This window comes from Penicilliopsis zonata, assembly GCF_001890105.1.
Source record: "Penicilliopsis zonata CBS 506.65 unplaced genomic scaffold ASPZOscaffold_18, whole genome shotgun sequence".
NCBI classification, from domain to species: Eukaryota; Fungi; Ascomycota; class Eurotiomycetes; order Eurotiales; family Aspergillaceae; genus Penicilliopsis; species Penicilliopsis zonata.
The window spans coordinates 172,630-194,840 of record NW_019208926.1 but is presented as its reverse complement, the minus strand read 5'-3'; the positions used below and the strand labels follow the sequence as shown (position 1 = coordinate 194,840).

At 46.6% G+C, this 22,211-nt stretch overlaps 12 protein-coding genes across 12 annotated transcripts; 6 read left to right on the top strand and 6 right to left on the bottom strand.

Annotated features, from left to right (window-relative positions):
- Positions 1–62: 62 nt before the first annotated feature.
- ASPZODRAFT_161490 (hypothetical protein) lies at positions 63–1,427 on the bottom strand (the record flags this gene model as incomplete). The annotated part of the gene is made up of 3 exons (XM_022726522.1): positions 63–889; positions 943–1,047; positions 1,103–1,427. 3 exons carry the CDS (start codon positions 1,425–1,427, stop codon positions 126–128), a joined length of 1,194 nt encoding a protein of 397 aa, XP_022578082.1. The 3' UTR covers positions 63–125.
- Positions 1,428–1,716: 289 nt separating this feature from the next.
- On the top strand, positions 1,717–3,478 carry ASPZODRAFT_73818 (hypothetical protein; the record flags this gene model as incomplete). Its single annotated transcript, XM_022729921.1, has 3 exons — positions 1,717–1,859; positions 1,911–2,509; positions 2,562–3,478. 3 exons carry the CDS (start codon positions 1,717–1,719, stop codon positions 3,476–3,478), a joined length of 1,659 nt encoding a protein of 552 aa, XP_022578081.1.
- A 1,197-nt stretch (positions 3,479–4,675) lies between these two features.
- Positions 4,676–5,874, top strand: ASPZODRAFT_2114122 (hypothetical protein; the record flags this gene model as incomplete). Its single annotated transcript, XM_022727760.1, has 2 exons — positions 4,676–5,035; positions 5,102–5,874. 2 exons carry the CDS (start codon positions 4,676–4,678, stop codon positions 5,654–5,656), a joined length of 915 nt encoding a protein of 304 aa, XP_022578080.1. The 3' UTR covers positions 5,657–5,874.
- A 1,733-nt stretch (positions 5,875–7,607) lies between these two features.
- On the top strand, positions 7,608–8,108 carry ASPZODRAFT_2114120 (hypothetical protein; the record flags this gene model as incomplete). The annotated part of the gene is made up of 1 exon (XM_022727759.1): positions 7,608–8,108. One exon carries the CDS (start codon positions 7,608–7,610, stop codon positions 7,986–7,988), a length of 381 nt encoding a protein of 126 aa, XP_022578079.1. The 3' UTR covers positions 7,989–8,108.
- Positions 8,109–8,351: 243 nt separating this feature from the next.
- ASPZODRAFT_28230 (hypothetical protein) lies at positions 8,352–10,021 on the top strand. The gene is made up of 5 exons (XM_022728121.1): positions 8,352–8,818; positions 8,880–9,157; positions 9,219–9,389; positions 9,462–9,864; positions 9,923–10,021. The coding sequence occupies exons 1-4, from the start codon at positions 8,398–8,400 to the stop codon at positions 9,780–9,782; spliced, it is 1,191 nt and encodes a 396-aa protein (XP_022578078.1). The 5' UTR covers positions 8,352–8,397; the 3' UTR covers positions 9,783–9,864; positions 9,923–10,021.
- A 27-nt stretch (positions 10,022–10,048) lies between these two features.
- On the bottom strand, positions 10,049–11,083 carry ASPZODRAFT_136025 (hypothetical protein; the record flags this gene model as incomplete). The annotated part of the gene is made up of 5 exons (XM_022723960.1): positions 10,049–10,261; positions 10,309–10,334; positions 10,389–10,580; positions 10,652–10,789; positions 10,853–11,083. Coding segments are annotated over 5 exons (797 nt in total), but the record flags the coding sequence as incomplete, so codon positions are not given.
- A 278-nt stretch (positions 11,084–11,361) lies between these two features.
- On the bottom strand, positions 11,362–11,730 carry ASPZODRAFT_50745 (hypothetical protein; the record flags this gene model as incomplete). Its single annotated transcript, XM_022728419.1, has 1 exon — positions 11,362–11,730. A coding segment is annotated over one exon (369 nt), but the record flags the coding sequence as incomplete, so codon positions are not given.
- Positions 11,731–12,150: 420 nt separating this feature from the next.
- Positions 12,151–12,531, top strand: ASPZODRAFT_136022 (hypothetical protein). Its single transcript, XM_022723959.1, has 3 exons — positions 12,151–12,313; positions 12,365–12,449; positions 12,500–12,531. The coding sequence occupies exons 1-3, from the start codon at positions 12,224–12,226 to the stop codon at positions 12,505–12,507; spliced, it is 183 nt and encodes a 60-aa protein (XP_022578075.1). The 5' UTR covers positions 12,151–12,223; the 3' UTR covers positions 12,508–12,531.
- A 658-nt stretch (positions 12,532–13,189) lies between these two features.
- Positions 13,190–15,089, top strand: ASPZODRAFT_2114104 (hypothetical protein; the record flags this gene model as incomplete). The annotated part of the gene is made up of 4 exons (XM_022727758.1): positions 13,190–13,310; positions 13,375–14,037; positions 14,179–14,334; positions 14,383–15,089. The coding sequence occupies 4 exons, from the start codon at positions 13,190–13,192 to the stop codon at positions 15,087–15,089; spliced, it is 1,647 nt and encodes a 548-aa protein (XP_022578074.1).
- A 389-nt stretch (positions 15,090–15,478) lies between these two features.
- On the bottom strand, positions 15,479–16,610 carry ASPZODRAFT_136018 (hypothetical protein). Its single transcript, XM_022723958.1, has 2 exons — positions 16,243–16,610; positions 15,479–16,157 (listed from the first exon to the last, which is right to left on the bottom strand). Exons 1-2 carry the CDS (start codon positions 16,494–16,496, stop codon positions 15,572–15,574), a joined length of 840 nt encoding a protein of 279 aa, XP_022578073.1. The 5' UTR covers positions 16,497–16,610; the 3' UTR covers positions 15,479–15,571.
- A 1,045-nt stretch (positions 16,611–17,655) lies between these two features.
- Positions 17,656–19,678, bottom strand: ASPZODRAFT_19286 (hypothetical protein; the record flags this gene model as incomplete). Its single annotated transcript, XM_022727368.1, has 4 exons — positions 17,656–18,520; positions 18,601–18,865; positions 18,952–19,089; positions 19,150–19,678. 4 exons carry the CDS (start codon positions 19,676–19,678, stop codon positions 17,656–17,658), a joined length of 1,797 nt encoding a protein of 598 aa, XP_022578072.1.
- Positions 19,679–19,923: 245 nt separating this feature from the next.
- On the bottom strand, positions 19,924–21,106 carry ASPZODRAFT_145916 (hypothetical protein; the record flags this gene model as incomplete). The annotated part of the gene is made up of 3 exons (XM_022725127.1): positions 19,924–19,944; positions 20,014–20,786; positions 20,839–21,106. The coding sequence occupies 3 exons, from the start codon at positions 21,104–21,106 to the stop codon at positions 19,924–19,926; spliced, it is 1,062 nt and encodes a 353-aa protein (XP_022578071.1).
- Positions 21,107–22,211: the final 1,105 nt, after the last annotated feature.

Genomic DNA, 22,211 nt, shown 5'->3' with positions numbered 1-22,211 from the left:
GGTGGGTGACCACCAGCGAATCCCTACTGTTGTATGTTTTTTTTCTTACTTGGCAGTTGATTGCGTTGAGTATTATTTATTTTGTTATTCTATTGTTTTTATAATATACTGACTGACTGACTGCTCTAAACCTCACTATAATCAGGCGATGCCCATTTCACCATCCAGTCTGATAACAGGACTTCAGCAGCAGTCGGTCGATCTTGCGGTCGAAATGATAGCATATGGCGCATCAAATCCAGAAATGCAGCTTTCTCATCTTCCTGGATCTCATCTCTAATCTTCTGTCTCCATTTCTGGATACAAACCTCAAAGGAACCCTTCAGACAAGGCCATCTATTCTCTTTATATGCCTCAGTCGGAGAGCCATTCTCATGGAAAAAGCGAGATCGCCCTTTCCAGGTCTGCCACCATTCAGATGGCATAGGTCCCAGGACATCAACATGCTGGCTCACTATCTCATCGTCGGGCACAAAGTCCGTGCTAAAGATCGCCTTCATTCCCATGATCTCCCAGATTGCCGTGGCCAGACTCCAGATGTCCATAGAATATGTAAGTGGAGACTGTGGTTCGAATTTGGCCTCTGGAGCTCGAAATGCAGGTGGTGTATGACAGTCTTTCCCTAGACGAGGGTTTGTAGCAGGTGAAAATGCTTCACCAAAGTCACAGAGAAGAAGCAGGTGCGCGTCGGATAATGAGAATTTCTCTGCATATTTCCCTAGAAATAGAGGCACAACAGCCTTAGCGGGGGCATTGGGGGGAACCGGCCCTCCATCACATCGTGTAATTAGGACCGTGTCTGGTTCTCCGTATTGCTCATATAATTGCGAGATAGAAAGCTGATCAAAACTTGATGGAAGTCTAATTAAAATGTTGCTCAAATGGATGTCTATACATAGATCAGCTCCTGGTTATAGAATAAAGCAAGTCATATTGACAAACCTCCATGAACACAATTTCGTGAATGCGTATAAGCAACAGCTTGAGCAAGTCTATAAGATAATGCTCGAGCGAACTTGAGGGGGAAAAGACGGCTAAAAGATATCTCTCTCAGATTGCATTGCGCAGGAGCCGTCGCATAGCAGATGTTTTCCATTAGGACCTTCTACCCGAAATTCATCGAGGAGAGACGGTACTAAGCCATGTCCAGGGTGTATAAAAGATGGAGCAGAAAGGGCCTTCAGGACTGTTGTCTCATGGGGAAGCGAGTCTGCCGTATTGACCTTAACAGCGACATATCGCATTAACTGAGTATCTTGAGCAAGCCAGACCGTTGAATAACCGCCAAAGCCAAGTTTATCTACAATCCGATAGCGTTCGTGTAGCAGATCGTCGATCATAACTGGATGATATCCGCCAGGCTGGTATTCTTCCAGTGTTTCCACCCCCTTGATCCAATTATACTCGATGCGATGGTTTGCTGTCATTCTAGGGCTTAGCTGGCTGAATGACCGGAATCCGCTCTTGTTCTGGCGCCAGATGGATTTCAAGCCAGAGCTTGTATTCGTGAATGGTTTCCAGCAATAAGTCATCGTGGACTGATTGTTGGAAGGTCTGGAAGTGTCTTTGAGGAAGAGGAGGTTGTTATTTCCGGGGGTATGATTATCCGAGGCAAATTACCCCTAAGACTACAGGTGTATTCCTTTTCTTATGATTTCTTATTCTTAGTGTATAAAATGATTGAAATAAAAGAATTCAAGACCATTAAATGCTGTGATGACTTTTCTTCAGAGACTTTCCCCTGCTCAAAGGATCTCGCCCATTTCCTCAGTCCTGTTTCTTCCATCCCGCCACCACTTATCAGCCACTCCGCAAGCATTCCATGAGGAATTCTTTCGAAATACATCTCAAAGATGGATGTAGGTAATTCAAGTCTTGATTTTGAATTTATGCCAGTTATTAAGTGATAGATTCAACGAGAACGACCGCTTAAAGGAACGATATGCCAGGTTTCGACCCGCAGAGCTCCAACGCGTTGCCGGCGAAGCAATACAACAAGACTGCTGCCCTGGCATTGTTAAGCTTGCTGAAGGAGGGTTTAATAAAGTGTTTTTGTTACAAGCTAGGAATGGCCGTGAAGTCATCGCGCGAATCCCCACTCCTATTGCTGGCACCCCCCATTACACAACCGCCAGCGAGGTGGCTACAATGAACTTTCTGCGCGGTGTCCTCAAACTCCCGGTACCAGAGGTCTTGGCCTATTCAACATCGTCAGACAATCCTGTTGGAGCAGAGTACATTCTGATGGAGCGGGTGGAGGGCGAGAGTCTTTCTTCCCGGTGGTTGTCTCTCACAACCGATGAAGTGAAAGATATCATGACACAAATCGCAGATATCGAGAGGAAGATCTTTGAATTTTCTTTCCCTGCGTATGGAAGCCTTTACTACAAGAAAGACCTTGATAGGGAAACCCAGATCCCAATTACAGAAGATTTCTGTATCGGCCCTGTGTCTGCCCGACAGTTTTCGCATGGTGAACGGAGCAAAACAAAAATCGACCGTGGACCATGTGAGTAAAGAATAAGACATGTTACAGTTTTAGAAGACTAATAATGCTATAGGGCTTTCACCCGAGGACTGTGTAACGGCCGCAGCTCGTCGAGAGATGGCTGTTATCCAGCATCACGCGAAACCTCAGCCTCGCAAGAGATTCCTTTTACCAACTGCCTTTGATATCCATCCTTCTGAACATTCTTCACTCCTCTCGCAATTCCTGCAACTTGCGCCTTTTTTGATCCCTGGTTCCCATAGCGTTCCCACGCTGAGACACCCTGACTTGAGTTTAAGCAACATTTTACTGGCTCCTGGGTCCACGAAAATCACCAGTATCATCGACTGGCAGGATGCTGTTGTGTTCCCCCAGTTCATGCAAGCAGGGTACCCTGCGTTCTGCGAGCATGACTCCTCACAGCCCCAGAGCCTGCAGATTCCGTCTCTCCCTGATGGTTTCGATGAGATGCCCCCCGATCAACAGAGACACTCGAAGTCTATCTTTCGGTTAGAAGAGGCCAACCTCTACTATACAGCAGCGACAGGCATACACAATGAGAAACACATGGACGTGTTGAAACTTCCTTATTTTGGAATGCGGCAGTATCTTCTCCAGCAAACAGGATATCCCTGGGATGCAGATGTTATTAATCTACGTGCTGCAATGGTTGGCATCACAACCCCATCAGTATGGAGCTGCATCTCCTCGGCAGTTTGTCCAGTAGCGTTCAGCGATGAAGACCGAGAGAGAGCTATAGCGGAATCACAGGAATGGAATGAGTCTGAACAGCTATTGTCTCGGGTGAGAGAACATCTCGGTATCGACCTAGAGGGGGGGACTGAGCCGGAGAACTTCGAGAGAGCAGTGACGGCAAACCAGGAGTTTCGCATGGAAATGGTTCGGCAAGCAGAAGCCGAAGAACGGGAGATATGCTGGCGTAATTGGCCCTATAAGGATGAGGGGGACAACAGCATGCCTCTATTATAAAATAGTAGTGAATTTGAGAAGCCCATCTGGTGACAGTGGCTACTCATCTTTCTCGGTAACAGCGATGAAACATGAGTGAATAGAGATCAAGTAGAGTATATCAATGTGAATATATGACTCCAAGTCAACATATAAAAGACCTCATTATTCTGTTGACCTGCATCCTACTAGATGCTCTTCAGTTTGAGCTCCCATTTGGTCTTCAATATTCTAATATACTGCTTACCACAAACATCATGGCATAAAGCATGGTGGTGTGTATATATCTCGGCTGCTGGCTATGGATTTTGATGATAATACTAATTCCTTTATAGTATATCCATGAACCTCTATTTCTTCTCTAGTACCATTCCATGACACCAGCCGATTACGAGGGGAAGATCGCAGGGATCTGGAATTTAATTCACTCTCATCATTCCCCCAAATCAGAGAAATATGTTCACCGCTCAAGTAATATGGTGTCTTTGTGATATTCTCTTCTATCAGTGGCTTCCTGCACTCCCGATATGCCCCCTATCGAGTGCCTTTTCCTCATACGCAGTGCAAGCGGATAAGCAGAAACCAAGAGGAGGCTTTGATCGAAGGCGAGAGACAGCCTTTTTGCTACATCAGGGACCTCTTGCCAACCAGAACCTGGAATCATCCCATCTATGGGATTGTGGCAGTGGGAAGAGGGGCTCATGTCTTCATCTGGGACGAAAAGTGACCGTCAGGTGGTCCGCTGGCGAGGAGCTTCTCTCGACTTCATATCTTGGATCAAGCCCACCTCATCCACAATCGCCTTGTCGATATCAAACTCCATCACACTCAGTGCCCCTACCATGTTCCATGTATGTAGTCATCCATGGTAACTGGACATGTGCGGGTCATAGGCAACATTACTTTCTTTTTTTTCCATTTTTTTAATAGAACTCAATTGTTTAGACCTAAATATTACCACAGTGTATGGCTGCTGTGTGATATGCGGCCTCAATACCGCACCCGGGGCAAATAACGAAGAACTGTACCGCGAAGACCCATCCTCGAGACGCCCGGATGGCTGTGGCTGGACGTGAATGAGCTGGAAAATCGGTTCTTCCTGCGAGGGAAGCATTACTGGCTCAGCCTGTTCCGGATGAGTAGTTCTTCTTCTTCTTATTTTCTTCTGGATAAGTTTGCTGAATAAATGACTGCTGTCTAGTTATTTATGATCCCACCATGCGCTGCTATCGCGTCACCGGCGTTGGCCAGGAACTCGACAAAATCAACGGCCAGGATTCTCGCTGGGGATATTTCAGCGTGGCGAGGGAGTATAACAAGGCATTCCTAGGCGTTCCTGACGAGACAGATCCCGGGATGCTCACCGTCTATCACCCGCGTCTCTCATGGTGGAACATAGGAGAGCAACTGAAACGAGACTGGTGGACACTGATTCTGTGCGTACACATGCGCTGCTGGACTCTGGCACAACGTATTATCGGCTGCACAGTCGATTCAGAGCATCTAAACCCTGTCGCGGCGTTACTGTTGCGTCAGGCGCGGGATAATTTGGATCCATACGCGGATCCTCGGCCTTTGGTTGGTATTTCCTTTTATCGGCATGCAAGATTGATGTTGACATTGACTTTTCTAGAGGAACCATAGAAGATTGCCAGCATGAAGAAGCTCATTGAGAGTCACAGTAAGGAGAAGAAGAAGAAAGAGAAAAAGGAATGTTCGCGAGTCTCTCTCCTGCCGTATGAAATCCGCTGTGCCATTCTCGACCACTTGGACTACCAGGCCTTCCCTCGACTGCTGGAGGCCATGCAATACCCGCTGGAAGACTCATACTGGCGCTCGCGGATGGCCGTCTACCTGCTCGGGATGGACGAAGTCGTCGAGACGGTACAGCAGCAAAAGGGACCGCTCGACTGGCCTGGGTTGTGCGTGGCGACAGAAGGCCTAGATGCCTCAACGGATGCCTTCAAGCTCCGCCATCAGGTAGTCAACACCCTACAGGAGGTCAAGGTACAGCTTTGTCGATACTTGAAAGGAGAGCAATCGATTTCCCTGCCTGATGTCTTGAATCAGATCCAGGATGAGATGATACAGGAGTTCTGGGAAGACCACGAGGTGCTTCTCAAAGACTGGGACTGGGTGAACCCTAATATGATGCAGTGTCTGATTGATGCAGGGTTTCTACCTGATTCTTCTATCTAGCATCATAATTATCTGCAGGTAAAGTAAAATGGATATTATCTGTTATGAAAAGGATGAAATATAAAATGCTATACACAACATCCTACTCTCTGTTCCTCATAGGGATAAACACACCATCAAAAACATACACAGTAATAGTATATTAACTCAATCTACGGCCAAGTAGAAAAAAAAACATACAACAGTAGGGATTCGCTGGTGGTCACCCACCCAACTACTAACCTACCGGCGTGTGGCTTGAGTACGGCTGAGCGGACGGGAAGCCCTATTTTCCACACCCTGTGGTCGTATGTGATAGAACAGTATAGAAAGAGGATTATATAGAGTGTAGAATAAATCCAGAATAGTTTTTGGGAACGCCATTAGCTTGAGTCCAGATATCACCCTCTAAAAAAGTACGCTTTAAAGGCATCTTTGATTCTTCTTATATCTCCAAGTCCAACATTCGCCATTCTTCTATACTCTTTAAGGCTTTTGTATTGTGGAAAGAAGACATCGATTAGCCTACTTGCACTCAAGCATAGAAGCAAGTTTCTATAATAAATATATAAATAAGATTAGTAAAGCATACAATGATATGGCAAGTTAAATTGCTGACCTATTCTCTATAAGCATCTATACAGACCATACATAGTACAAATTAGGCGTCTGATATTCCATGCTGCCTAATCAATAATTAGCAGCCTAGTCAATTTTTCTGATCCCCCTTCTATGCCCCCTATCAGGTCTACATAGTTCCTTCAACACTCCAAACTGTCTTAAAGGTTCACTTAATCCTGTGTTCAAGCACTATGAGGGTAAGATATCTATAAAAAACTTGGATAGAGAAAAGACATCAAAGGCAGCGTTTTGCGCAGCCGCCATGCCCCCGCATCTAGACCTATAGCATCGCCAATCCTGTGTAGACACATCACTGCCCCCCTGTTGAGCCTCCTGCTCCAAGGCCGAACGCTGAAAAATATACAATAGCCATATATTCCATGTCTTGACTTGATCTTGGTGCAAATTAGTTTGAAACCTTCTCATCTACCATCTCTGGCTTCTGTTTTGGTCAATTTCATCTTCATTGCTTTGAAGACTTCAAGCTTGTCTTGAAAGAGAACTCGACTTGGAATGTCAAGTCTTCTGCAAGACTTTCTAGTGGAGCAGATAAACTGACGAGATACCAGACAAGAGATCGAGCGAGAGCTTTACTCGAGGTGAATCGAAAGCAACTCCTATGAGAATCACAGCGACGAAATGAGGTCTAGCGAAATAGAGATCTTTCCTCTGCATTCAGCGCGAATCGGGACGGACGTACCCTATGACAGTGGAGGGAGTCAAACTCGAGGAGGTGGTGGTGGTGGTGGTGGCATTATTGGCGGGGGACAAACGCGTGGAGGAGTTTCTGGTACAGCAGACCCAGCGCCTACCAAGCCTGTCTAGACTACCAGGTCTATCCAGGACAATTGAAATAAGATCTTCCTGAGCTCTGCTATTATTCCAATGCAGATCTTATCAATTTGAATTGACTTCCTTTTCCCGGGCATACTAAAATATGTGGGGGTAGCAAAATGCCAAAGCAGAGCTGACTCCAACTAGATTTTATGGTCTTATAATGTGATGTGCTCTAGAGGGCGCAGTTCTAGGATAACCATATTTATCTATTCTTATAAATAATTATCTATCAAAGTCAGCCTCACATGCGGCTATCAGCCCACCTTATGTATAGTGAACTAAAAAATAACTATGCAGCTATCAAGTGCCTTATGGCCATATGACATTAAGTAGATAATCACTATTTCAATAAGCCTTAAGCTAGAGGGGACTATATAGTAGATTTTATAATAAATAGAGCTGAGACTTCTGTTTGTTCATTGCGCAATTCCTTATTATAGATATATATATAACTACCCTATACTACCCACATGATATGATTTGCCCCGCTGCGGGGAAACAAATAGACTTCAATATGCTTTCCTTGTCCCACTTTTTTGAAACCCCATCAGGCCTAGAGCAATCATTGACTATGTTAGTATACACTGATCCACTTGATCAAAATCATGTCTCTAGAGTCAGAGTTCTATACTTAGAATCAAGATATAAATCACAAATTCTCTGGATGCTTTCAAAAAAGATCATGGATCAACGATCTTTGGACCGTGAATTATATGAAGCTGCCGAGGCGATGGATTTGAAGGAAGCCAGAATACTCTTGGACCGAGGAGCAAACCCCACTGCATTGGCTGTAGCGCGGGATAAAGGTTTCAAAGACGTGGTGGAAATTCTTGAAAGTGTCGGCGCGACTGAGTGGCGACCGGCTCCAAAGGATAGTGATTCTTTTCCCTATTGACATGTTCATTTTTCTTGAGTATGCTGATCATGAACTGTCTTCTATAACATTATGATGTCGCTCTACATTTATAATTATATAGTAAATATTTGTCTGGGTTGTCTTACAGCAGACTGGCTGGTATATAAATGAATTTTTAATTGTCTACTACTATAAGTAATACTGACTATATAAGCTATAGAATGGTTTACCACTTGATATATTTACCTCCTAGAAGAGATAGACAAGCCTGCAGTTGTTCCTGTTTCTGCCTCAGGCCATATTGCCTGACGTCACAGCCCATATCTCCACGTGACGTCTGCCGGCAGAAAACATTGGCGGTAACGCCGCTTCTTTCTCCTTCAGCAGACAGACTCATCCCCCCCTCTCTCTTTCCAACCCTCCAGCGCAGTCGAAAGCGAAAGCAGCCATGGCCGATCGGAAGGGTAAGAGGAGGCTAAGCAACATAACCCCGAACCCACCCCCAGTCACCCGCAGATCACGTCGTTTAATGGGACAATCACCAAACACCCCAGGCGAGGAGGAACCTCCTCAGCCTCTTCGAGCTGCCTCCCGCGAAATGTCCACAATCAGCGGTCTTTCTGCCGTGTCAACTCAGCCTGGCCAGGAGCCATGGGCCGAGTTAAAACAGAGGGCCAAGGCCAGAATCACCAGCTATAAACCAGCCCGTCGTGCAAACGATGATAAACTACAGGACTGTCTACGCTGCTTTATCGATATTTTGCCTGCAGATGGCCAGGAGTCTATTGCTAGGGATATTGCTGACTGTCAAACGGACGAGGATCTATGGAGGGTGTACCATAACCTCCTTACTGGATTATTACTGCCAAGCAAGTTATCCATCAAGATGCTATATCAACTAATGAAAGACATAAGCTAACTCCGTTCAAGTAAAGGCAGCTAGTCGGACTCCCTCTGTGACCTTATACCCCCACACCAGGCGTCAGAGAAATGCAGACATTGTTGCCAGCACTTTTCCCGATGAGTCGGAGCTCAGAGTGGAAAGGTTTCGCAAGGCTTGTCTTGAAAGAGATAGCCAGCGCTGCGTTATCAGCGGGGTCATGGACATTGAACATTGGGAGAAGATCGGCTTCCCGAGAGATATAGAGTCAGGGCACGTCGAAGGCGCACATATAATACCATTTTCATTCGGTTCCTGGGAAGGCAAGGTAAAGAGTCACTCCCTCGCCCACGTCGCCATTTCAAGCTGATATGTTGATATCTCCTTAGACTCTGCCTGACGACGCGGGCCCTAAATGGGAGGTTCTGGTGCGCTGCTTCCCAGCAGTGCGACGACTGGGCATGCGCCCAGAGACTATTAATGATCCTTGCAACGGCTTGACCATGTTCAGCCCTCTACACATGGAATTTGGAAGCTTTCAAATGGCCTTCAAAGAGACGGTGAGCCCACGTCAAAATTGCGCTCTGCTCTCTATCAAATATGAAGGTTTCTAATGAGGAAATCCCGGCTAGGACACGCCTCACCGCTACCTGCTGAAGACATACCGCAGATTTTCTACATCCTTGTTTAAACATATCCCCCAAAGCCCTTTTGTAGAGCTTACAAGTACTACTGGAGACACCGCTCGACCGAGCCCAGTTCTGTTGAATTGCCATTTCTACCTTGCAGAAATTTTGAACGTGTCGGGGATGAGTGAATATATTGAAGAGAAGATACAGGACTGGGAAAGTCTTAAACTTGCTCCAGGAGCCGGTCAGCTCCGGGCGGATGGGTCAACCGATGTTAGCCGGTACCTGCAGGCTGGTCTGTGGTCTTTGGTCTCTGTATCGTGATTCTTGGGAGTCTAGCATCGGAAGAACAGTTGCGCGACTCAAGAGAGCCAGGCCTCTTGACATTGCAGGCTCTCGCTGGCCGGTATGTTGCCCATTTCAGGATATGTGATCATATCACTAGACTAATAGCTCAAGTACAGCTAAAGAGAGAGGAAGCCTGTTTCCATACCCTGTGGTCATATGTCATAGTGATATACTAATAGTGGCTTATATAGGAATAGAATGAAGCTTAGTTGAGTACAATAGTGGAAAACATCATGAAATATCTACTACTCCGCCAAATCCACTCCCTGGTTGGGATACCCCTCGATCGTCCAGCCCGAAGTATTATACTGCGCCGCCCACGCGTGGATCTTCCAAAAGTCGCGACAGGTATGCCGGACTGCGAAGTTGGGCATCCACGGCGCGCCGCCGAGTCGCGGGCCTCCAGGACGGGGGATGTGAACCAGCGGGGTTACGTCGCTGTGACACATGATGCTCTATTCATTTATCAGCATAGACCATATGTAGTTGGTGGAGGCCATACTTGTCTAAGATAGTCGATGCAGTGGTCTATTGATTAGTTAGTAAGGTGAGTAACCCTAACCCTAACCCTAAGAGACGTACCCATGTGCATCTCTGCGTTGATGCCCGTGGTAAAAGTCGAGGTGTTATAGATCAGCCGGCGCAGCGAGTTGAGACAGTGAAGCTGGTGAAACACCTCAAGATGGATCAAAGGCGTGTTGTCTGTTGGCGACGAGGGCTCCGTCTCTTGGTCCAATGCTTTGAACATGCTCTCGTCCAGCGCGATGATGCCAGCTGAGATAAATCAGACGAAAAGTTTCTTTCTTTTTTTTCTTTGTCAAGACATTCACAGTAGAGAAACTCACCATTCAGCAGCTCATACCATTTGAGGTTGTTCTCCGACGACGGAGGCCCCTCATACTCCGTGACGGGGTGTTCTCGCGTGCCCATCCCGCTCATCTCGAAGACAACATCATGATACTCGATAGCAGTCGCCACGGGAGCTATAAGTCAGCCATAATGATTAAAAAAAAAAGGCTACCCTGTACAAGAGCCGAAAGGCATACCAAACTCAAGGGCGCGGAGACCCGGAGCGCTCAAGTCTCTGCTATGGAAGATATACCACGCCGCAGATAGCCACAACGCAGCCAGAAGGGAGTGTATGGCGAGTGCAACGGGGTGGGAGAGTATCAATGGGCCGGACGAGGGTTCTAAACTAGAGCTCTCGAGCTCGCTCTCTTTCTCCTCTAGCCGGTCATACCGGGGATCACTTTTGAGGAAGCCGAATCCTCCCATGTTGAGGAGTTGATCATGTCAAGAGGAACTTCGTCAGAGTTTCTATTTGAAAGTGTATTATTTGATGTTAATGTCTCACTATATTCCTTTGGGTTACATCCAAATGGGAGGCCTGGTTTTCCCCTCAGTGATAAGCATGCTTATCAATAGACCACTTTTCTTTTTGGTAGCGACGATTGGTTGTATTGCAAATCCATCCCTGATATAGCTAGTTTGCAAGGGTATGCCATATTTGATGTAGGAACTAACAAGAAACAAATTTGGTCCGGATGATGGTATTGGTGCTGTTGCGGTCGATCTGCTGCGCGAGGAGCATGGACTCACAGTGTGCCGTGTGCGTGTACTGCGCAATATAGTCATCAATGGGCCAGCCGTGCAGCAGCGCCCGATGCATCTTCCGCCAAGCGTACGTGCAGTGCAGCAGATGATACTCCCACGAGACGAAAAGCTGGTCGTATAGGCCCGCCATCACAGCGTCTCGCGGGGCCGGGGATCCGTCGGCATCCGTGAACCATTGCCACTCCTTCAGCTCGAGAAAGGCCTCGGTCAACTCCGCATCGTAGCAGTCTGCTGGCAGCCAGGAGAAGCTCATCGGGTCAAAGTAGCAGTCTAGAGATGCAGCCTCCTCGCGTGACGTCCCGCAGTGGGCGGCGGTGCGAGATGTCGATCCTTTGTAGAGACGAGGGGCGTAGAGCAGGCTGGCAATGAGGAGAAGAGTGGTCAGAGAGAGAAGGAGAATGACAATGAGACTGGCAGTCGGCTTGCTCCTGGATGTCTTCTTCTGCTTCACGCTCGTCGAAGACTCCTCAAGGAGAGCTTCAGTGAGTTCCTGGTCAGATTCCTCCATGTTGTGATAAGAGGAGTCAAAGAGTGAAGAGGATGAGATTAAACCGAGACATTCCTGCATACACCATTAAATAGATGCTATGATAAGGTTGCTTTCTCCAATGAGACATCTAGTCTGTCATCCCTGCACATGTCTCCATCTATGTTGTAACTGCAGTATCTCATCTATATTACCTCCTCAGTCTTACTTTGAAGGCTATAAGTAGTCGTCTCTTCCCTCTTTTCAATCCCTCATCATCATCATCTTCTTCAGCAGCAAAAACAACAATCACCTCCTCTTAAGCCTTCCTATCAAAATGCGTTTCACTGCCATCCTGTCCAGCCTCTTCCTCCTCGCCACCCTCGGCCTGGCTGCCCCCATCGCGGAGCCTGAGGATGTTGTCGCTGTAAGCTCATCATCGTGTTTCATGTCAAGTGTCCAGACTAACAGCTGTCAGCGGGGTGAGGGTATCGATGCTCGCGCGGAAGAGACATACTGCTACATCAAGCGTGGCAGTGAGAAGAGAGAGGCTGACTGTGCTGGTATAAGACCTGATATCCCTCTTTTAAGAATACTCACTCACAGTTTCTAGTCCCCTGATAGGAGGAGCTGAGTATTTGATCGTGGTGAGATGTAGATAAACCACAACATAGTAAATACATTTAGTTATATCAGGAAGTATAGGAGAGTAGAATCCATAACCTGTGATAGATACAAGAATCAGGCTTAGAAATCATACACTATATGACTATCACTTATGTTTTATTATAATTTGAGGGTAATTCATCAGGCTTAGGAGTCTCCAGAGCAGGATTACTTATATCTTGGTAGTGTTGTTCCACGGAGACTTTGATAGTACTCAAGTTAGATAGTAAGAGTCCAGTAGATCAACACTAGCCACCATATTTAAGAATATGTTCTTGACTTCAACCCTTCCTCTTTCCCTTCTTATACTACACACCTGTTAACTTCATTATATTATATCTATTGCTTTGGTGGGTGACTTTGGTGGCGATGTGACAGTCAAGGGTTGATCTGGTATTTAAATAACCAAATAGTAATTTAACTGATCATAGTATAGTTTGGATAACATAAAGTAAAAGAAATGATAAACATATCAGAACCATAGAAATTATATAGCCAATTTTGTCTACATGTAGAACATCTCCTAGGTAACTGTATTTATAAATACACACCGCCCAAACAGACCTCCTGGATAGCCGCCCTGGATAATTATTCCTTCCTCATCCAGCATAGGCAAGGAACAAATTCCTCTCAATCAATGGCTACACGAAGTCTCTATGGTAAACCGCGCTTTTGCTCATTTGCATCACGATCTTGTCAACGGTTTCGTTTCAATTATAGAGCAAAGAATCTCATGAATCCCCCCCGAATGAATGAGGGTCAGTTTTGGGCGTCGTCCCATTGATACAGAGCTGATTTCAAACCAAGTTTCCATTCCTTAAGATGAACTGTTCTCATATTCCTCGGGTCGGTTTCTCTATAACGAACAACTACGTCTTCTTGAACGACATGTGCTATTTGATGTTGCTGCACTTGGCAGTGCTATCGCAAAGCATGTCGGCCATGGGAAGGTCAAAAGCATCGTCAAATTGAGTGAAGGTGGTTTCAACCGTGTGTTTCTAGCCACCATGGAAGATGGATTCCGGGCAATTGTCAAAATCCCATACCGAATATCCGGCCCAAAGACATATGCAACCGCGAGTGAAGTCGCAACCTTGACGTTCCTTCGCTCCAAGGGGTTTCCAGTTCCTGAAGTCTATGGTTGGTCTTCTACAACAGAAAATCCAGTTGGCGTGGAGTACATTATTATGGAACATGCGTCAGGGGTTGGTGCGGATACTCGCTGGTTCGACACGACAAAATACCAGAAAAAGGCACTGGTAACCGGCATTGTCGATCTTGAAAAAAAGCTCTTCAATATACCATTTGCTTCTATTGGCAGTCTCTATTTCAAAAAAGACCTCCCTCGTGAATGGCAGGGCCAAGTATACCAGCCAGGCACACCAGATGAGCACCGGGACTCCGAGACCTATTGCATTGGGCCCATTGCTGACTACATGTTTTGGTATGGACAACGTGCGAAGCTTGGATTGGAAAGGGGGCCTTGTATGTGTTCGACCAGATATATATATATGGAAGTGTGGTGGATGATTTGTCCACCAGCTAATGCTGATAGGGAGCGACCCAAGAGAATATCTCCTTGCAATCGCCACCAAAGAAATCAAATGGACTGAGCAATTTGGGAAGCCACTGGAATGCGACTTCCACACAATACCATTTTCCCTGGGGTCAATTCTCCCGGGGATTATTTAGAACTCCTTCAGAAGTATCTGGCAATTGCTCCTTATCTCCTTCCAAAGGATCCCGGGGATATCTTGAATCAACCTACTCTTCGCCATCCTGGTGAGTTTTCCAGATAGCCTCCGGACTAATAAGAGACTAATTTTTAAGACCTTACTTTCAGCAATGTCTTTGTTTGTCCAGACACATTCAATGTCACCTGTATTATCGATTGGCAACACACAATTGTTGCCCCATTGCTTCTTGCCGCCGGTTATCCAAAGCTATTTGAGAAGCCTGATCCTGATGAGCCTTCAACAGAGCTAGTCCCGCCGAAATACCCAGACGGCTACGATGCAATGAGCCCAGAGGATAAGGCCCAAGTCGACGAGCTAATCCGGCGTCAAACTTTTTTCTATCTTTATCGTGTCTTCAACGGGGGACTAAATAAAGTGCATCTCAAAGCTCTACAGGATCCCTTAATTCTATCACGTCAGCATCTAGTGGATCTTGCGGGCCGACAATGGTCAGGTAACCTCATGACATTGCGAGGGGCTTTGATACGCATGCGTGACATTTGGCTTCATGTCCCGGGAAAGGATGAAAAACCCGAGTGTCCTATTGGATTTTCGGAGCAAGAACTCACAGAGCAATCTGAGAATGAGCCAATGTGGTATAACTTGAATAAACTCGTTGATCACTGGCGTGATGAACTAGGGGGGCTTTCAGAGGAAGGATGGGTCCAGACTGAACAGTACAACTATGCAGTTGAACAAAACAAAGCCCTCCAAGTAAAGTTTTCTGAAGGTGGAAGTGCAGATGACCTTGAGAGAATTAAACGTGGGTGGCCTTTTCAGGATCATGAGGAGTTCTTTTGATGGATGTTTATTCTGCTGAGCTCATATAAGCTCAGCTGGAAGATGTTTACAAGAACCTATAATAGAAGTAATCACCTTAATGCACCTTGAGAATTTAAGGTATATAGACCTGATTCTTAGTCTAAGAGAAGGTAAATTTAAGATACAACAAATAGTATCAAAGTATGTTATGAAATATAGTATAAAAACAAGCAATACCTGCTTACAAACATAATCGATTGCATATCCCGGGTAAGGGCCAGTATGGGGTCTGGGGTATTTTTAGGGCAATCCTGTAGGATCTCAGCATGTAGATCATCAATTATGACTTGACTATATATTGGCTAATTAATATAGCCTTGTATAAGTATAAGTGAAATGTGATCTAGCCATCTTTTACTACAAAGAAACCAGGATAGTGGATTATACCATGAGGGTGCAATCATTAACTTAATTCTCAGTCCAACTCTATACAGAGAGATTAATATATTGTCATACTATTATTATGATTCCATCTCATGATAAGACACCCCCCCGAGCTCAACCGGAACTCCTTCATTCTTCGCGGTCCCTTTATCCGACACGGTGGGCAATTCACTCGATGCATTCCGGCCTTTTTGTCTTTTCCGATAGAGGAACCAAGCGACCACCAGACTGATCACCAAGACACCTCCTATGGCGACACCTACCCCGACCCCTATTTTTGCTCCATTTGACAATCCCGAGGAGGACTTTGATGTCGATGTTGATGACGATGTCGATGTCGATGTAGCTGATGCTTGTGAGGGAGATTGTGCGGTAGTTGCTGTAGTTGTAGCTGTAGCCGTTGTAGTCACTGCCGTCGACGAGGCAAAATCCGACGACTGCCACCGGATCTCGACTCCATAAGCGTTGATCAGGCCGCTGCTGTCTAACGAGGTGGTGGCGGTGACGACGGAGCCGGAGCTGGAATATGTATAATTGAAGGCTGTTTGCACGTTCGCCCCGGGGGACCATTGGCAGATCTCGCTCATGTGCATCAGGCTCTGCCATGCTTGTAATGTCGATGCAGTGCTTGCAGGTCGCACCGAGTACGTGTTATCCGAGTCTCTAGAATATCGGTCTCATAAGTGAGAGCTCAAGATTTTATCAAAAAAAAATAAAAAATAAAAAATAAAAAATAAATAAAACTCACACCGGACAGCATGTGGCGATGGTTTCCACGGCGTCATTCACAGAAGCCGTCGTGCTCGTCGCGATGACATATCCACTGGGACAGATGCCTGGAGAGAAATACGTGGTGGGAGACCAGCCTGATGGGAGGCATTCGGTGGTATTCCCGGGACCCAGATTCATCCATGCTCCTCCGACGCTGGTGCTCACCACCCAGAGATCACTTAGACAGGCCGTCGGGGGGGTAAATGTTGTTGTTAACGGAATGGCCGCCATGTTATCTTTAGAGGGAAGAGAAGGAAATGGAAAAAAAAAAATAGATTCTAGTTGAGTGTTTTAACTATTATGAAAGATGAAGTTGAAAACACTATTTATTATAGAGTAGTAGTGTGGTGCCCAAGTATTACAGAGGCAAGTGGTTATTTAAACAAAAGCATTGGGCAACCCATTCTGCACACTTGGATTTATCTAGTTTTTTTAATTTGGGGGGCTTAGCTTATTTATTTGTTTGTTGAGTTTTGGGGGCCGCAGATCCTAGAGTCCATACTGTTACCCAGTAATCAGTAATCAATAATCACTCCGTACTCTTCAAGATGATACTAAATACTAGTAAGTAGTAAGTACTAAGTAGTATGGCCAGCACAGAACACGGCTCCACTTCGCTTAGTTTAGCTTAGGGACCAACTCTTGGCAGAATGAGGGGACGGATCGGCTAGCGTCAGGGCTGCCCTATGGGGTCTAGTGAACCACGGATCAAGTACTGTATGGGGTATAGTCAGCTGGGGACATGGCAGGTGCACGAGCCATCTCCTTGCAGGACTTGGTTGATTGGGTGGCCCGTGTAAGTTTAATTTCAGGGGAAAGTAATAATAAAAACCTTCTCTATGCAGATATACATATGAAAATGCTACAAAACAAACAATAGTAACAGTTATAGTACATTAACGCAATCTAAGCAGTATACACATTACTCAATCTACGGCCAAGTATAGAATATAAAAAACATACAACAGTAGGGATTCGCTGGTGGTCACCCACCCAACTACTAACCTACCGGCGTGTGGCTTGAGTACGGCTGAGCGGACGGGAAGCCCTATTTTCCACACCCTGTGGTCGTATGTACTAGCAGCGTCTAGATAAAGGATTATATAGGACAGAGAGCGATAGCAGTTAGGACTATGGGGTTGACCATTGTAAACTGTCTAATTAGTGTATTTAGCTCGCGGTGCTGCAACCATAGCAGAATATACTTAACTAGATTTATAGATTAGTCTTTGACATCTGGCTTTGATTTACTATTTACCTGCTAGCCTTAAGTAGCCTTTGTTACCAGCTCTGCCTTGTCTAATAGTTTACAATAGTAAGACTCACAACTATATTTGATAAGCTCAATAGATGAAACCTCTTGATATCCTATAGTTGTATGCTGCATGAGCTATTCCCTATAATACACCCCCTGGAGCATCCTGGCCTCCACCTTCTCAGCCTGGTGTAAGACTCCATCGCTCTCGCTCAGCGTGATGACCACGAGGTCGTATCCGATATTTCCATAACGCATGTTATCGATATCCGTCCACGCCTGACACTGGGGCCAGATCAAGGAAGAAGAACGCGGGTAGTCCTGTCCCTGACCGGTATAGACGGCGCGGAAAGCGATTTGGAAGTCACCGTTCGTCGACGGGGGGGTGTACAGGTTCATCGGGTACAGGCGGACGCTGGTGCTTTGGTATTCCTCCATTTCAGTGAAAGCGGCGATGAAGTCGGTCCCGTTGCTGATCCACTCGTCGACTCCAATGCCCGGAGCATCGGCGGAGCTGGACAAGACCATGCTCGAGTTCAACCCGGTGGTGCTGTTTGCAGCGTACCGGCCTGCAAAGAGGCGGGCAGTCTCGTTCTGCGCGATGGAATGCAAGGTCGGGAAAAACGCCTCGGCCAGGAGATTCGCCAGGACCAAGACGCTGTCCACGGGAGCTGTCTCGTCGGCGGCGAGGATGCTGAACCCAACCTCCCATTCGGGAATGACGGCAAGGATGCCCGCGTAGTAACCCCCGTCTCCGGATTTGGTGTACACGTCGACCGCGTGCGGGATGGTGGGCATCTCCCAGCGGTAGATCTCCCAGGGGGCCCCGACGGCGCCGTGCAGACTGTTGGCGAAGCTGTGAGGTTTGAGCCAGCGGCGGGCAGTGGCAGAGGTCATGTTCAACGAGGCGGCGCTGGAGTTGGAGATCGGCCGTGTGGCCTGGAGGATGGCGCGGCCAATGACGCCGAGATCGTGGGTGCTCGAGTAGATCCCGCCGAACCTAACAGTTGAACAATCACGTCAACTCCTCTGCATGGTATACATCGATATGGCAGACGTCTGGATACTATGTAGACTTACGGAGTTCCACTGCCCAGGTCAAAGTTCCAACCGCTGGTGGTCTGATTCCCGGGAATGATGCCAATGTCCGTGTCATTCGGCATCGAATAGAAGGTCGAGTTCAGACCCAGCGGCTGCACGAGAGCTTCATCGAACAGCTCTTCAAACGGCTTGCCGGTGATCCTCACCAGGGCAAAGGCGAGCAGTTCGTACGCGCCGTTCGAGTATGCGGGATATGAGGCGGGGGCGTATGAGGGGGGTTCGTTTCTGAATCCGTCGAGGAATTCTACAAACAAAACAACATGAGTATTCAGTCGGTGCTTGGTAGAAAGTGTTTCTAGATTCCACTGTTGATACGAGTAGGATGATTACCTGTTCTGTTGCACGGCGCTTCTTGATCCCACACACCCTCGCCCAGTCCACAGGGGGGGATGTTCTTCTCTGCCAGAGGGGGGAAACCGTACAGCAGGGCTTCATCGCCCAGGATACCGTAGAGATCGCCAAACGCATCTAATCATTAGCAAGGGATAGATATAGCATGAATTATATATATATATAAAAGTGTCTTACAATCATGTGGAACCCCGCCCAACTGGCTCGCAAGATCGCCAACCGTGACGGACTCCCAGTCCACCTTATCGACGATATCTCCTTTGGCTTGGAGCAACTCGGGAACCAAGTCGGTGATGGCGTTCGACCAGTGATGATCCCCATCATGGACGAGCCAAGTCAACACGGTGAGCAGCTTGGACACGCTGCCGAGACGATAGACGCTGTCTGCCGAGGAGAGCTTGGAGCCCACGGAGCCATTGGCAACAGACGGAGCCGTGTGGTCATATTGAAAGAGAGGCTCATCTGAATGCGCAGAGAAGAACTGCACGGAAAACGTCGTGGTATTGATCGGGAGAGGCCCAAGAGGCGAGGTGCCGCTGCTGAGACTGTCCTTGACGGTGGAGGTGAAGTTGTCGGCGGCAGAAGAAAAGGAGGCAGCAGAAAGATTCCGTGGGGGGACAAAGAGAGGGCCAGTCAGGGGGCAGTATTGAGTGGTAGCTGCGGCCAGGGAAAGGGAAGAAAGAGAAGCAAGAAAGAGGGATATCATGAGTACTAGAATTGAATAAGATATACTAGAGATGTAGTCTTAACTGAGTGGGAATTGAGTGAAGCTCATTGAAAACCCCTTACCTACTTATATTCACATCAATCCTCCTGTCTGTCAGCAAATGCTGATCAATAAGAAGAGTCTATACGATTGGTCCTGTCTTTTTACTCCAGACAATTACATCATCTCTCCAGCAGATCTGCTAAAGGGCCAATCAGGGACTGACAGCATTAATTATGATGATATTATGTCTTAGAAGTGTCAGTCTATATGAATCAGTTATATTAAGTAGTAAGCAAGGTGATATCATAACCATCAGCTTATTGAAGACACACTGTCAAGTTTCTCTCCACCTCTTGGAGGATATGAAAGATCCGTTGTCTATTCTTTAACTGGAGTGAGACCTGCCACTTTTCCAGGACCTTCCTATGGATCACAAGCACCGCAATTGATGCCCAGTTGACTGTCCCGGGCGCTGCGTCCTCCTTGTCCCGGATTTCAAAGAGAAGATCTGTCGGCATCATCGCCAGCCAGTATGAGGCTGGAAGAACCTCATTAAACGCCCACAGCATGTTTCGGACGCTGACGACGTCCAGATATTCAATAACCATATATTTGATCTCCAGCGGAAGGCCAAACTGAGTGGAAAGGTAGGCAAAGCCGATCGACGACCCCGTCGTCTTCACACTGGTTCGCATCATCTTATCCACCACAGGGATATGCACCGGGTCGTAACAGGGGCACATTGCAGTTGAATACAGATTGGGGCGTCTTCCCGTCTTCCAGTATTCTTTCAGTGCAGCAATCACTAGATCCAGATGCTGCATTCGCTCAGAGCCAAGCTGTCGTTCGAGAAGCGTCCAGCATCGGGAATGAACCGCGTATCCCTTCACTATGTTTTCTTCTTCTTCTTTTTCTCGCTTACGCCTCCACCGGGCCAACGGATGTCGCATGGGAGATACCGTGATATACTTGTTTTTCTTGTACGCCGGTGCCCCGATATATGCCATCTCCGAGTCGGGAGGGACAAGCAGTAGGCATGAGACTCGTGCACCAACCATATCTCCTATGCCGGAGAGTTTATACGGTTGACCTGGTCTTTCGAGAACTACAACCATTAGCATTTCCTTCTTTTGGGGGAGTGTTTTAGTATGTCTCACTCATTCTGAACAGGGTGTTCCAGCGTCCTGGCACCCGGAAAGCCCTCGACAGCTCGGATGCCGACATATCAATGGCAAACACTCTTTTCTCCGTCTTTCTGGATTGACGTCGCTCTTTCCACATTTGCTCCCATTCCTGCTTTTCACGCACGAGCGGGGGAGGCTTTCCGATTCGCACATAATGGCGGGCCTCGAGGGAATGGCCACAGATCCAGCAGTGGTTGGGACCAGCCTGGGAGTAATAATAACCCTTGGGCTTACGTGTCATTTCGGGCTCACTTCTTACATGTTCGTTCCTTTGCGACTTGGGTAGGTACACATACTTATAGTCGTGTTGTAGTGACATAACCCTTACACTTGGAGGTATAGCTGTAAGACCAAGGTAAATTCTAAGTTTAACATGGGTTTCTTTCAAAAGAAATACCTTCTCACTATCTCCTCTTTACTAATAGAAACATTGCCTAATTGTCTATTTACTTTATACCTGACTTAGCGTCGTCCTGCTTCACCCTTTCTTGTCCGCTCTACAACCATATACACCACACCAGCACCACAGGGTAGGAACTGAGTATAACCATTAACTAGTTACTACTTTCAATGGCAAGTATATTAACTCAATCTACGGCCAAGTAAAAAAAAAAAAAAAAACATACAACAGTAGGGATTCGCTGGTGGTCACCCACCCAACTACTAACCTACCGGCGTGTGGCTTAAGTACGGCTGAGCGGACGGGAAGCCCTGTTTTCCACACCCTGTGGTCGTATGTGGCAGAATTGTATATTTGGAGAATTATATAGAGTGAAACGAATATCATGGACCCTCAGAGTGGCCATCAGTCTGGAGGCAGACTCTTTTACGGTGATGGATTGATATCAGGGATAGTTATTGCTGTGTAGTGAGAAATATTCTAGAACCTATTTATGGGGTGCTCTATGTTTAGATGAAGGCTTATCACTTTGAATGTAAGATATATACTGTATACTAGCTAGTTATATATTTAGCTATACAACTAGCGGGTATTAGAAACTTTCTAAATGATATTGCTAAACGGCTACTTATGCCTTAGGCTACTTTATCCCTAGGATATCTCACACAGTCTGTAGTATAAAATTGATATTATCCTATAACCAGTCTACTACATAATACTTCCTAGCATACCTAGGTATCTACCTAAGTAGTTACTGAGTACATTCACTTCCTACTATAGACTAACCATTCTGGGATAGCTTAATGCAGCGCGATAACACCGTTTTCCAGATCAGGAAAGGCGGATCCGGAAAATGAAGCAGCAGCACCAGGAAGCCATGTATATAAGACAGATAATGTCTTCAAGATGTTCTTATTATTTACCACTTCCATACTCATCTTCTCTC